The 12,951-nt window shown below is 41.0% G+C and overlaps 1 protein-coding gene across 1 annotated transcript in view; it reads left to right on the top strand.

Annotated features, from left to right (window-relative positions):
- The window catches only part of CCDC6 (coiled-coil domain containing 6), a 117,232-nt gene extending 110,897 nt beyond the window's left edge, over positions 1-6,335 (top strand). Inside the window, exons 8-9 of the mRNA XM_080643031.1 lie at positions 968-1,092; positions 2,094-6,335. Of these exons, the coding sequence (XP_080499157.1) occupies positions 968-1,092; positions 2,094-2,288 (320 nt within the window). The 3' untranslated portion in view covers positions 2,289-6,335. The remainder of the gene's footprint in view (positions 1-967; positions 1,093-2,093) is intronic.
- Positions 6,336-12,951: the final 6,616 nt, after the last annotated feature.

Genomic DNA, 12,951 nt, shown 5'->3' with positions numbered 1-12,951 from the left:
TTGAGATCATGTAATACTTGTCTTTCTCTGACTGGCTTATTTCGCTTAGCATAATATTCTCTAGGTCCCTCCATGCTGTCTCAAAGGGTAAGAGATCCTTCTTTGTTTACTGTCGCATAGTATAATAGGTGTGAGGTGATATCTCATTGTGGTTTTGATTTGCATTTCCCTGATGATTAGTGGTATTGAACATCTTTTTATATGCCTATTTGTCATTTGTAGGTCATCTTTGGAGAAATGTCTAAGTCCTTTGCACATTTTTTAATTGGGTTATTTATTTATTTGCTGTTGAGTTGTAGGAGTTCCTTATATATTTTGGATACTAATTACAGATCTGCTTCATGGTTTGTAAATGTTTTTTCTCATTCTATAGGTTACCTCCATTGATTATATTCTTTGCTGAACAGAAGCCTTTAGTTTGATGTTTATTTTGGCTTTTATGATTGTGTTTTTTGTGTCATATCTGAAAAATCATTGCCAAGACCAATATCAGAAAGCCTTTCCCTGTTTTTTTCTTCTAGGAGTTTTACAATTTCTGGTGTTACATTCAAGTCTTTAATCCATTTTTAGTTGATTTTTGTGTAGGGTGTAAGATGGTGACGGGGGGCTGGGGAGCGGGGCGCGCGGGTAGGGACCGGTTTCATTCTTCTGCATGTGGGTATCCAGTTTTTCAAACACCACTTGTTGAAGAGACTACCCTTTCCCCACTGTGATTCTCAGCACTCTTGTTTAAGGTCAGTTGACCATGTATGCATGGGATTATTTCTGGTTCTCTGTTCTGTTCCACGGCTTGACTTTTCCATCCCTTGTCACCCAGCAGACCACTCACTGAGCCCACTGTGCACCTCATCTATTTTCATTTTTGTGGGTGACGGAGAACTTCTGCATTTTGAAGCCTCCTAGATGGTCAAGGACAACAGATAATTTGAGTTTGAAATAATGCTTACAAAGTCTTGTTATATTTCAGGTCTGTCATATGCAAGTCACACGGTTGGTTTCACGCCACCAACTTCACTGACGAGAGCCGGCATGTCTTACTACAATTCCCCGGGTCTTCATGTGCAGCATATGGGAGCATCCCACGGCATCACAGTGAGTACCACGGGGTGGGAAGCAGCACTTACCCAGATGGTGGTCTCCCTGGTCCTCCTTAGGAGACCAGGATCGATGCCCTTAGATAGTCACCATTCTTCCTCCCTCCCCCCATCAGTTCACCTTTAAAACTATATAGAGACTTCCTAACAGTCTGATACCGAATGCTGGTGTTGACATTAAAATCTATCCCTGAAGGAAAATTTCAACTTCGCTTTCCTTCAAAAATCACCCTTGTGAAACTTACTTTGAACTCTGGCCAATGCCTTGATTAAACTCTGGCCAAGTCCTTGCCATATCCAATTACTGTTAGTTGCCATAATGTCTAGAATATTTATTGTCTGCACCTTCACAGTTCACTGGCCCTCAATATGCTTTCTGAAATTAGCTTTGTTTCTAGTTTCACTCACAATTTTTTCTCCTGAAATTAGAAGGAATTTCAAGTGCATCTGGTTCAAACCTCACTCGGGAGGTCTTTTTTCTTTAGAACTGATTATTTAGTTGGCTAATAGAGCAATTGGAAATGTAACTAATAGGGGTTTGAGAACAAGACTGCATTGAAGGTAAATTCCCAGTAAGGAAATCTTTAAACAAGAAACTATTCTTCAAGAGCATTAAGGTTTTTCTGAAGCTGTTTTGCTGTTTGAGGGCTCTATGTAAAAGCAGAAACGTTTTTGGTTTAGCTTAAGCTTTTAGGATATTGAAAACTTTTGTTAGTGCTAATGTAAGGGAGGGTGTGACAGCTGAGCCTTGATTTTAGGACTGACTCATTGAAGGGTCAAGTCCAGTACTTTGGTCAATGCAAGTTTCATAGTGATTTTGCTTTTTCATAGGTGTTAGGCATCAACCTGACTTTAAGTTTTCATTACTAGTTTAGAAATCAATAGGGATGGACAAGGAAATCGCTGGTCAGCATTTCACTGGCCTCAGCTCTGAGTCAGGCTGTGGAAGAAATGAGCTGTCTGTCCCTAAACTGACCTCTGCTCCTGTCCTTTCTACAGAGGCCTTCGCCACGGAGAAGCAACAGTCCTGACAAATTCAAACGGCCCACGCCGCCTCCGTCTCCCAACACACAGACCCCGGTCCAGCCGCCTCCGCCCCCACCTCCACCTCCCATGCAGCCCGTGGTCCCCTCGGCAGCCACCACACAGCCCGCCCCTTCGCAACATTCGGTGCACCCCTCCTCCCAGCCTTAATGCATGTGCTTAGTCTGAATCTCACGTTGGGACTCGTACCGTGGAGCCGTCTACTCAATGCCAAAGGCTTCTTCCCCTGGCATATTTGGATCTGACTTATTTGCACTGAGGTTATCTAGGCTTCACTATTAATTGTGTTGTAAATGTTTGTCGGAAACGCAGCCAGTGTTGTGGGTTACAACACTAACCAGACGACTCCTTCCATCAGTGTTTTACTTGAATCGACACGTGCGTCCATTCCCCGGCTGGAACCTCTGCTTTGCGATGTTCGGTGATTCAGCAGCCGTGTGCCGTTTTTTGCTTGGCCCCAGAGCTTCATTTTCCTGGCTTTTAGGTTTGTAAAATAAAAAGGGATGTCTTTTTTTATATTTTCCCCCCATGAATTTGCAGAAAAATTACTGAGCTGTTCTCACCAACCCCCCGCCCCCCATTAGAATGGTTTACCAAACATACCAATAATTCAGCACTACAATTTGGAAATCTAGAATAGAAAGTTAGATGGATCAGTGCCCAAGACTGTTAATTGAGCTTTCTACAGATACCCTTTTTATAGATTATTTTCAGTGTAGATCAACATCCGCATCTCTGGTAAAACAGCCAAAAGTAATGGATCACATGGCTGTACCTTTTCCACCTACATGGGATGGGTAATTATTGTATATTAAAGTGTGATTCTTTCCTTTTTCTTAATGTTACTCTTCCCAAACTGGCCCCCTCTCACGTGCGTCCATAAATGTTGTCCTCCCACTGTGGTTTCAATGGCTGGTTAGAGTGTGCTGTTTGATTTCTGCTGCAGAAGGCAATGCGATTATAACAAACAACAGCTATTTTCCCTTTCCGTTCTTTATTTGTGTTCCCCTAAAATAGAGTTTGAACAAATATTTTAAAGGTGCGAAATTATTAGAAGATACTATTTGAAATGAATGTTATAGAAATACCTTTGGCATAATGGCCACACAGTACTTTATTGCTTGGCAGACAAGAGAAGAGGTGTATAGGAAAGTAGCACATTAGCATTGGTGACTGCTTATTTCGCCCAGTATAAGAAGTGCAGTGTGTACAAAGAAGTATATTCTGAATACATTATCCCCATGCATTTAGCACAAATAAATCGTTGGGTTTCACTTTGAGGTGGAACACTGTGAGTCACTCTTTTCTTAAGACTGCAACATCTTTATTTTTGCTTTTCAGCAGTTACTGTTTTGTACTTTGGTAGTAAAGTGATTTTTACCACCTGTGTTTGCATATTTATATATGCTGTGGACGAAAATACCTTACCTAGAGAATGTATATTTTATGATGAGAATGTGTATCCGTTGGATATAATCAGAGGACTGAAAGTTAATTTATCAGTAATTTTTAAGAGTCCATGTTTTGTGACAACCATCTCTAATAGCTAGCTCTTTATTGAACACACTCCTAAAAATAAGGAACCATGACATTGTAGATATTTAATATTGTACAGTATAGAAACCTCCATTTTTGCCTTTGAATGCATATTTAAGAGTTACAGAAAGAAAAAAAGTCTTGTTGGATAATAGTGTTTGACTAGCATTTTAAGAACTTGAGAGTAAAAACAACAATAGGATTTTTCACCTCTTCCTGCTTCCACCCTCCTTCCCCACCCCTAAACTGAGAGCGTCACTCCTCAATTGTTTGGAAGAAGTCGTCCGTCTATATAAATTTTATTTATAATGTGTGTGTAATATACATAATCATAGTACAGTTCTCAAATAGGGGGAGAAGTTTGGTATATTATTATTGAGGCTTTAGATTTTTATTATGATCAGACTGGGTCAGCTGAAACCTGAGGATGCCACCACCAGCTCACTGTCCCTCCTGGTACATTGCCATTCCGAGGCACTCGGAGAGTAGGCAAACGACGTTTGCCCTCATGGTACAGTTCTTGGTTTTTCTTATAGGAGAAATATGGCATATGTTTACAAGAATCTTCTACAAGATTATAGGCTTCAGTGCTGTTGGATAGTGTCTTGCGCTCAAACGAGGAAGTCCGTCATGTAGTGACCTTCCCTCTGCTACCTGTCGATGTAGTTACCTCCTGAAAGCACAAAAGTCAAAACATCGCCGCCTGGAGAATGCCAAAGCACTTGGAGTGAGCAAACAACAGTTCCTGACCAATGCCTTTTAGAGACGAGGTTCTTGACCTTCAGACTTCTGCCCCCAGGTAGTCATTTCATTTCAAACTAGAACACAGCTCCTTCAGGCGGCACCTTTTCACCGCCAATCTAACTTCCTCTCCCTGCGGACATTCAGAATTGATAGAACAAACACTACTACTTTGGATTTATGCTGTTTCGTGTCTTTTTAAAGTGTTTTGTGAGCCCGTGTGGAGCCTGCCGCACTTGGGCAATGCCTGCCAAGGTAGATTCAGACCCCGAGCCCAGAGAGGCGAGAGCCCCTCACCCATGGAAGCTGACTCACCGCAGCCATTTCTCCTCGGGGCTGACCGTGGTTACTGCCATTCCTGTTGCCCCCTCGCCCAGGGTAACTCGGGACTGACTCCCGGAAGGCCTTTGTAAAACCCGCAGCCATCCCGAAGGCCGGTGGGAGCGATAGTAGCTTCATTTTTCTGTCTTGCTGACAGAGACCCTTGGCTACCACTGTGCTGCTAATAGGGTAAGTACGTCATTGCCAGATTACCATGCCTTTTACACGAAACCAAATTCGCTTACTCTGAGCTCTGACCTGCTTTTCTCTCAAGAGCATGCTGGCATTTTAGGCAGAATTCTAGAAATTTGCAGATGGTGGAAGTACTTAAGATTTCATTTACCTTGCTCCTTTGTTGATTGAAAGGAGCTTTAAATGCTGAGCTCCTGAGATAATGACCACAACCATGGAATGAATGTGTGACCAGAATGTGGCTTTGACACCAAGTGCTGCTGTCCCTTTGTAATTGGCTTCTGATTTGACCAGAAATAATTGATAATGTGAATTTTTGTTACCTGTTCAATTGTAGGACCATAGAATATGTATCACCCTTTGTTAGGTAGGCACGAACTTTTCCTGCACGAAGCCTTGCTTGTAGAAGGTGCCCAGTAAGACAAGAAAAAAAGCATAGTAACTTGTGCTTTGAGAGCTCAATATTTTTATCTTAATCAGTACAGAAGAAATTTATCTGTGTAACTTGATCTTCTGTCTAGCACTTGTCTTTTAGGTAACCAACACTGAAAACTTTGTAGTGATGACTACCAAAGAAATACATAGTAAAACAACCTTTTATTTCCAAATTATTAAAGAGCCAGCCATTGACGCTGCTACATGAGTTCCATGCTCAAGAGCCATTGTAAGAAATGAGGGGTTTTAAGGTTTTTGTTTTGTTTCTCGTTTTCTTTATTTCTCTTTAATTTTTTTTAAAAAATATAAAACATACACACACAGCTGTTAGCATAAAATTATGGGGAGCATTTTCCATAGTGCTCAGCAGTTGCGGTTAACTGCCAAGCCTTGGTTGCCTCTCGTCAGGCAATTGGAGGAATCCTATGTTCATGGTGGTGTGGGTGCTGTGTGTGTGCACGTGTGCGTGTGTGCATTCATGCCTTAACTCGAGTTACTGCTCAACTTTAGTTCTTGACTTAGTCTGCACCGTCATCTAGATTGTATTGTACATCTCAATCTGAACTTCATCCTGGCAAAAACAAAGTTGCAGGCACAGCAGTTCCAGAATGCATTCCTCCGGAAGCATATTCGGTCAGGCTGACCCTGAGGCTGCTTTGGACTTTATTTGGAACTGAGCATGGAAAGCAAAGCGGACTGTCAAAGAGAAAGACATCAGCAAGGAAGAGAGGAGAGCCAAGTGCTAGCTTGTTTTTGCCTCTGCACCTCCGTGCTCACTGTATGTTCATGACAGCTGGTCCACAACTTGATGAGGTTGGAGTTCTGGTAATAGTGGCAATCTTGACATTCTTGGTCAGAGTATAGAGAGATGTAAGACTTCCAATTAATGTCTTATTTACTTCTTTATGTTGATTAGTCTTTGATACATGTGCTGAATCAGAAACCTAAATAAAGATAATTTTTTAAAATGTACCTCATGAGCCTTAAACCTTATTTCTGTTCTTTGGGTGGGAAAATGAACATTGTTTCCCTGTTGCTTCTGATAGATATCGAATTTAGATTCTGTGTACCAAAGGTTGCCTTAGAAAGTAAACTTAATAAGAGAACACAAAAGGTGCTGGTATTGTTCTGTTTCTTTCCTTCTTTTTTAAAAAAAATCTTTACTCCAGGACATGCTTAGAGAAAGGAAGTGTAAGAGAGAGAGAAACATCAATCGGTTGCCTTCCATATGCTCCCCAACCCGGGACTGAACCCACAACCCAGGTATGTGCCCTGGCCGGAAATCTAATCTTCTCAGTGCACGGGACGATGCTCAACCAACTGAGCCACTCTGGCCGAGCTTGTTCTGTTTTTTAATCAGGGTGCTGGTTACCTGGGAATATTAAGTTTTTGAAATTTCATTGAGCTGTGTGCTTATGATTTGTGCGTTGTTCTTTATCTGTGTTATATTTCAATTTAAAACTATAAATGCAAGAGATTCTGAAAAAGAAAATAAAGCTACTCTCAATTACCAAAACGTTACATAGAAACAATCTCAATTCCCAAAAATGTTACCTATAAACAAATGCTTTTTTTCTCAGGCTTCGGACATTATATTTGTTGTATTAGCTTCAGCTTTTCTTAAAATTTTAAATCCATCTGCATGGATTCCTCTTGGCTTTCAGTCAAGTCTAGGTTTGAGTACCAGTTCTTTCACGAGGCCTTACCCTCTCGGGAACAAGGTTCCTTACCCATGAACCAAGGATGTTATATGCCTTGCTAAGATGAGAGAATTGAGATGAAAACCTCTGGTACAGTTCTCACACACAGTAAGACACAAGTCCCACATCCGTTCACACAGGAAGAAACAGCGACTGTCTGGGGTGATGTTTAGACGTGCTGGGCGGGGAGGGGTGCTGGCTCCCCAGCTGCATTTAGTAAGGGCCCCCGGCAGTAAGTCCCAAGGGGCAAGCACGGTACTTAGCAGGATGCTGTCTTAGGAGCATAGTCTTCAGGAACCCCGTTGTGATACCATGTTAGGAGTTCAAACAGTTTAACCCTGAGCCCCTTTCTATGTAAAAGTGCTAAATAAATCTGGAGCCAGTCTTGACCCACTCTGGCTTAAGCAGGATTCCACGGTAACTATCCTAGTTAATTGAGTTTTAAATCTGGTTACTCATGTGGTGAATTGAAATGACCAAAATTTCAAAATGCTTCTCTACTCTTGGCAGCTAGAGGTTAGTGGTAACTTGATGAAAAGTGTTGACCAGGAAGTTACCCAGGACTTCAGAACTCCAGTCTTGCTTCCTCCACCTGCCAGCTTCGGTTTTCTGGACTGTGTAACGGAGATAGCCATTCTGGTTTCAGGTGGAGTTGCAAGAAAACGGTTTGCACCAGATGCTTTAACAACAAATAGGTAAAGTGTAAGCTGCACGTGCCCTTGTTTTCCCTTTAATGCCTTTTAGAACCTGTGTGTCCGTCCACATGTTTCTTCTAAAATTGAAATGGTTGGTTTAGAAAATGTTTTGTGTTTATGTAAAACTAAGTAAACCTGGGTTCTTGTTTTAACAAACATAAGCTATTTAAGTCAAGGAAATTTTGGGGAATGCAACTGTATTCAGTCACCTATGTCTAAGCCAGGCCCAAACTTTTAAACGTTTTCTTTAGAAATAGAGGAAGAAGTCACCGCGTGGTCAGTTATGGTTTGTGTCTCTTGTTTATGTTGACATGAGAAATTTATTTCCTGTTCCTTAAGTTTTTCTCTTCACTTACATATCACCCCTAATTCTAAATTACATTGAACTAAATATATTTATATCTTTTTCTAAAGATCTTATTTTTAATACTCTACTAATGACAACGCAACTTTCAAGATTACTAATTATCCCAAAAAGTGATCTTAGTAATTGAACTAAAAAATTCTCATTTTAAAAAAGAAAACCAAAGTCAGACACAGCCCAGAAGTGAAGCAGGTGATAGAATTAATAGACAAAGATGTGAAAATAGCTATAATAAACATTCCCCATGTGTTAAGGCAGAAGAAAGCACAAACATGTAAGAAAAATGGAAAGTATTAAAAAAGACAAAATGAACTTCTAGAGACCAAAAAAAAAAAAAAATACAATAGCTGAAAATTTAAAGCAACAAGAAACTTAGTAAGTCTTTTGTGGATTTAGGTTTGTGCTCTTTAAATGTTCCTAAGGGACTTTAAAAAGGCAACTCCTGAAATTCAAGTTAAGTCCAGTTGACCTACTTTTCTCCACCTGCCCCTTCCACCCCTCACCGGGGATAGCTCTGCCTGGATTGAACCACTATTCAGAAATTATTAACCTCAGGAACTGACTTACTACTCCTATTAGTCACTTTAATGTTGGGCACGAAGACTCAAGGTATAAGGTAGCCAAGTAGAAAGTGTCCATGAGTTCAAGTCCAGTCTGAGTCAAGTTTTCTGAGCTTCAGTTTCTTCACTTACAAAATAAGAATGAGCATGGGGTCATTAGGGTCCAATGAACATACTGTTAAAACTTTATAGAGTATTAGGTTCTTTGCATGGTAACATCTTAACCATTCCCAATATAATTTCCTTCTTTCCACAAATATTTTTTTAAATATATTTTATTGGTATTTTACAGAGAGGAAGGGAGAGGGATAGAGAGCTAGAAACATCGATGAGAGAGAAACATCGATCAGCTGCCTCCTGCACACCTCCCACTGGGGATGTGCCCGCAACCAAGGTACATGCCCTTGACCGGAATCGAACCCGAGACCCTTCAGTCCACAGGCCGACGCTCTATCCACTGAGCCAAACCGGTTTCGGCTCCACAAATATTTTTAAAACACGTATTATGCCAGCATTGTGTACACGTATTTTAAAACACGTATTATGCTAGCATTGTGTATAGTATTGGGCATGCGGTGGAGGGTAAGAACGCCACCGTTCCTCTCTTTTGGAGCTTCCAGTTGACACGTGTTGTCAGCATTGTGGCTGTGGAAACTGCAGCAGGATCCCTCAGCATTAGGAGAGAGGGAAGGTCAGAGAAGTCTTGCAGAGGAAATGATCTTTACGAAGGTTCTTGAAGGACAGGTGAGAATTAAATGAAGAATATCAGGGGCAGAGGAAACAGCATGTGTGAAACCTGGAGGTAAGAGCACCCATCCAAGTGATGTTTGGGTTCCCAGAACATAGACCACAGGACTTGGTGTAGGAAGCTTGCTTGAGAGATGATGCCAGAAAGTAGAATGAGAAAGTGGAAAAATGAGACAAGACCAGTGAAGGATGTGTTGATGAGCCTGTTAGCATTGTGGGCAACTGGAGTTGTCCCATGGGGCCTCCCCAAGAAATAATTTAGAGGGGGTCTCAGAATTGTCCCCTCGGAGGACAGGAATGCTGGGACTTGGATCCACAAACTCCTTCACCTGTTGGTGGGAGGTGCTCATGGGGAGAATGACCCCCACAATCAGATTTTCTGAATTGTGCATGAGGCTTCCTTGAAAGCCTGCAGCAGCAAAGCCAAGGGTAGCCACCCCAAGTTCGATGAGGGATGCTGGCAAGGTGCATGAGTGTTTGGTGAAATTAGGTGGGCCAAAGGGGTGTGATGCATTGCATCAGGTCTGCTCTAGGTGGGTGGCCTGAGCACCTAATACCTCTCACCATCATTTATTTGGTTTGGCCTAAAGTATTCATACACACACACAAAAATTTCCCCCAACCATGGAAAAAATAGAACATTTTATTTTCCTTTTTTTCCTCCCCAAGCTTTATCAAGAAATAAATGACATATAACATTGTGTAAGTTTAACACATACAATCTGATATATGTGTATATTGTGAAAGAATTGCCATAATAAGGTTAGTTAGCACATCCATCACCTTTGATTTGAAACGGTGATTTTAATTTTTTTTTAATTCAGATTCTTGATTTCTCTTGAAAAATAAGATTGCAGTAGGGTCTCACCCCTTCAAGCACTGCGGTCACTCTGCCCACAAGTGAACAGAGAGTGGTTCCTGCAGGCTTTTGAGTTTGTGAACCGCTAGCATAGGGTATTTGTGGAATGAGGGAAGATTGGCAAGGCTAGAATTTTGAATATGCAGGAGTAAGAGAAAGGAGGGAGGAGAAAGGGGGCTGAGGGGTGAAAATTAAAGCACGTTTGGCCCTAACTGGTTTGGCTCAGTGGATAGAGCATCGGCCTGCGGACTGAAAGGTCCCAGGTTCGATTCCGGTCAAGGGCATGTACCTTGGTTGCAGGCACATCCCCAGTGGGAGGTGTGCAGGAGGCAGCTGATCGATATTTCTCTCTCAGCGATGTTTCTAACTCTATATCCCTCTCCCTTCCTCGCTGCAAAAAATCAATAAAATATAAAAAGAAAGAAAATTAAAGCACGTTTGGAGAAGGCCTGCCTGGGCAGTTCCTAGCACAAGTCCAGCTAATAATAAAGTGGAATGTCGATTCCCTAAACTAGATGATGGATACCTGAGAGTTTGTTATACTAGTCTCTACTTCTATATGTTTAACATTTTCATAATAAAATTTTTAGAAATGGAGAGGAAGGGATCAAGAGATTTCTAAGAATGGAAAGGAAAAAGGGAGTCTTGGGAAGGTCAGTGCTAGAGATGCCACCATTGAAAATTCTAATTTTCGTAAGAAGGCAGCTATAAATACTTTTAAGAATAGTTTCTTGATTTTTAGAGAGTAAGGAAGAAAGACGAGAGAAACATTGATGTGAAAGTACAACATTGATTGGCTGCACAATCCCCACCATGGATTGTGCCAGCAACACAGACATGTGTCCTGACCAGCAACCTTTTGGTGTTCGGTACGACATCCATCCAACTGAGCCACTCCAGCCAGGACAAGGCAGCAATATTTTATATACCTCCCTCCAAAATAAGGAACAGGTGAGAAGTTGTTCTGAACTGAGCATAAATTTATGGGTTTATGAGTTGTTGACTCTGGGTAACTGGATTGGCATGATTGATGTCCTGGTGAAGTTAAACAAGAGAATGTTCTCTTTTCTTCCTTTTTTGTTCCCACATACACATTTCCACAGGTAATAAGTCTGACATAGTCAGGGCTTCCCTTTCACTGGGAAAAGGCCACTGATTGCAGCTGTCCTGTGGGGTTCTGATTTTTTTTAGCGAAGATGTGATGTTGCTGTCATTATGTTTTGGGTTGACTTTATAGAACTTAAGGACCATAATAGGGTTAGGGGTATTCAGTAATGAGGTACCTCAGTAATGAGGCTTCCAAAAGAAACAGTCTATACTTAAATATGGAATGAGACCCCATTAGTACACATGAGTTTAAAAATATGATTAGGGAGAGGAAATCATTGGGTTTTATTTTACGTGGACTTTTCAATCTCTTTGTGGAAATCTGAGATTCAACTTTTGGGTGTTTTCTCTGTGGTGGTGGTTCCTGATTCAAAATTTAAAATTTTTTAAATTAAAAACAAATTTTAAATGGCCACCTGGGTGTGGGAAGCACATTTCTGATGCTCTGAGCTCCATCTCTAAAAGTATCATCACATATTTAATCTTGGCTATTAAACAAATGGTTCACTAAAAGTAATTAAATATATGTAGGGTGGGGAAAACCTCTAACATTCTCTCCTCTACTCCTAACTCCTTTTTAAGGGTAAATTAGTTAATTTGACATGGTTCTAGTCTAGGACAGGGACAGTTGACTATACAACCAACACAAGTTTGATTACGTTCTCCTGGTGCCCATATTTCCAGCCATCTTCCCTTCCTAATCTGAGGAGCTGCCTCTTCCAATTGCATACCCTCATCTGGAAAGAAGTTATCTCCTTGGTCATAAAGACGATAGTTCGGACCAGTTCGGCTCAGCCATCAGGAGTTGATTTACTGAGAGGGAAACTGGAGCAGCTTGGAGGGGAAAAGGAGTGATTTTATGTGCAAAGCAATTAAATACCAAGTGATTTTTTTTTTAATATTACTTACTCTCTTACTCTCTGTGATCTTTAGGAAAATAAGTGCCTTACATTGAGCTTAAGGTCCTCAATTGTTAAATAAGTTTTATTACCATTCAGACAAAGTGCAGGTTATTCATGTTAATTGGCCCATTTTATGCATTGAGAGTCTCTTCCGATGTTAGAATAAAAATACCCACATTTCAAACTAGAGCCAAGTTTGACCTGAAATTCCTATGAGCCTGCACCAAGAGTTACATTTTTCTTTGTTTTTGCACAATAAATGGAATGATCTATAAGCAAGTTTGAGCCCGTTTCTGTCTCTGAAGGAAAGTTCCGCGTATATATAAATAGAGTGCCAACACTCACCTTATCTCTCCAGGTTAATCAGTTTCTAAGAATTACACTTCTTGAAGATTTACCCTGTTGTCCAATCTGATTACAAGGAGACCAGAGTAAACAATTCATTTGATAGGTGTGGCTTCTTTTTTTTCTTCTTCATCAAAACATGCTTTTGTTGTAGCTACTTATCTGTATTTTCTGAGGATGGACACTAGGACCTGATTTCTGATACTGGCTCTGACACTGAGGTTCTTGGGTAAACTGCATCCCACTTGGAGTCCATCTCATCTTCCTCGTCGAGTTGTGTGGAATAAACATGTCACTATATATAAAGTT

The sequence above is a fragment of the Plecotus auritus genome, assembly GCF_963455305.1.
Source record: "Plecotus auritus genome assembly, chromosome: 9".
Classification (NCBI taxonomy): Eukaryota; Metazoa; Chordata; class Mammalia; order Chiroptera; family Vespertilionidae; genus Plecotus; species Plecotus auritus.
Note: the sequence above shows the minus strand (reverse complement) of the source record. Positions and strands in the feature narration are given on the sequence as shown.